General features: G+C 41.0%; 1 protein-coding gene across 1 annotated transcript; it reads left to right on the forward strand.

Annotated features, from left to right (window-relative positions):
* Nucleotides 1–325: 325 nt before the first annotated feature.
* Nucleotides 326–934, forward strand: LOC141640901 (uncharacterized). Its single transcript, XM_074449580.1, has one exon. The coding sequence runs from the start codon at nt 326–328 to the stop codon at nt 932–934; it is 609 nt and encodes a 202-aa protein (XP_074305681.1).
* Nucleotides 935–1,815: the final 881 nt, after the last annotated feature.

Here is a 1,815-nt window from a genome sequence, read left to right on the forward strand (position 1 = left end):
ACGCGATTCTAATTAAAATTCTCGAGTTGTTGATCAATAGGTCTTGGTCTCACTCACTTTGATCAAGTAATAGGTCTTACTTGTTCAAAACACTATCCCTTATATACAAAATCCAGAACTGGTCGTACCTAGTACGTTCGGTTCGCCAAAAACAGTCCGTCATTTTAATAGTTCTTGTTGTCTTAATCAAACAATTCCAGTGTCTCATACAGTACCTAGTACGAATAAAGTCCTCAAAGATCTGTCCAAAACGACCTTAATTCCATTTTGCTCAATTCGCATCATTTGTGGTATCAGAGCTTCGGCTCTTGATCCTTGTTTAACTATGTCGGTGGATTTTAACAAATCCGAATTCATTCATCAATTACGGGAAGCCTTGAAACATGCTCGTGAAACTGATGAGCGTTGGCAACCTAGGAGAGGAGAACGAATTGTTGATGCATTCAAAGCGAGTGATCTTCCTGAATTCGTTGGAGGGGCTGATCCCGAGGCCTATTTGGAGTGGGAACGGAAAATCGATCGTTTATTCGATTTTAAAGACTTGGATGATGACAAGAGGTGTAGATTTGCAATTCTGAAATTAAGCAAAGGAGCATCGTTGTGGTATGAGGCGATGAAGGCTAAGAGGGTCCGAGAAGGCAAGGAGAAAATTGATTCTTGGGTGTCCCTAAAACGCAAACTACGGAAAAGGTATGTACCATCGACTCATAGGTTGTCTACTTATCGCAAAATCGCTGATTTTAGACAAGGCAAATTGAGTGTTAGCGAGTACTTAGATGAATTTCAGAATCTTGCTATTATGGGTGAATTGGAGGAAATAGAGGAACAAAAAATTGCTCGATTCTTGCGTGGTTTAAATTATAACATTGCTAGCACGGTTGAGTTATACCAATATTCTGATTTTGATACTCTTGTTGGTCTTTGTCCAAAGTAGAGTCACAAGGGAAGCCTAAATATGGGGGAGGGTCGAGTTCAGAATCGAGTGAGCCAAAATCATGGTCTAAACCCGAGTCTAAATTTGTTGGTACTCCTAATAACCAGGCCGTGTCTAATACTTCGATTGGTAGTCCTAAAAACACCGCTGGTCAGTCCTCTAAAACTCCAGGAAAAGAGACTAGTTTGGCTAAGGTTCGATGCTTTAAGTGTCAAGGGTTCGGTCATTACCAAAGTGCGTGTCCTAACCAACGAGTTGTGACCTTAAGAGAAGCCTTAGAGTGTCGGGATGAATTGTTGGCCGAGGAGAAACAAATGGATGAATTTCTGATTTCTAATGATAATGAGGAAGGGGAAGAAGAAGTAGAGAGTTATGAGGCACCTAATGTCAATACTAGTTTGGTTTTGCGAACTTTGAAAGTTGATTCTAAACCAATTGAGTCGGGACAAATAAAACCAACTGTTTCAAACTAATTGTAAGGTGAATGATAGATGGGTGAGTCTAATTATCGATGGAGGGAGTTGTACTAACGTTGCCTCTACTGAAATGGTGTCTAAATTGGGTCTTAAGACCACAAAACATCCCCATCCTTATGAGTTGCATTGGCTAGATAACGGTAGTAGTGTCAAAGTCACTAAACAGGCCCGTGTGAATTTAACAATGGGTTCGTATGTTGATGAGATTTTGTGTGACGTTATACCCATGGATGCTTGTCATATCTTGTTGGGTCGGCTTTGGCAATTTGATCGGGATGTATTGCATCGGGGAAGGTGTAATGAGTATGAATTGAGGTATAAGGGGAAACGAATTGTGCTCAAGCCTCTATCACCTCAAAACAACCGTGTTGCTGCCACAAACACGGTTCCCAAGGCTGGTATGTC

The sequence above is a fragment of the Silene latifolia genome, chromosome 2 (genome assembly GCF_048544455.1).
Source record: "Silene latifolia isolate original U9 population chromosome 2, ASM4854445v1, whole genome shotgun sequence".
Taxonomy (NCBI): Eukaryota; Viridiplantae; Streptophyta; class Magnoliopsida; order Caryophyllales; family Caryophyllaceae; genus Silene; species Silene latifolia.

Bases quoted from the DNA above. Each gene is read 5' to 3' on its own strand.
- LOC141640901 (XM_074449580.1), top strand. From the start codon at position 326: ATGTCGGTGGATTTTAACAAATCCGAATTCATTCATCAATTACGGGAA.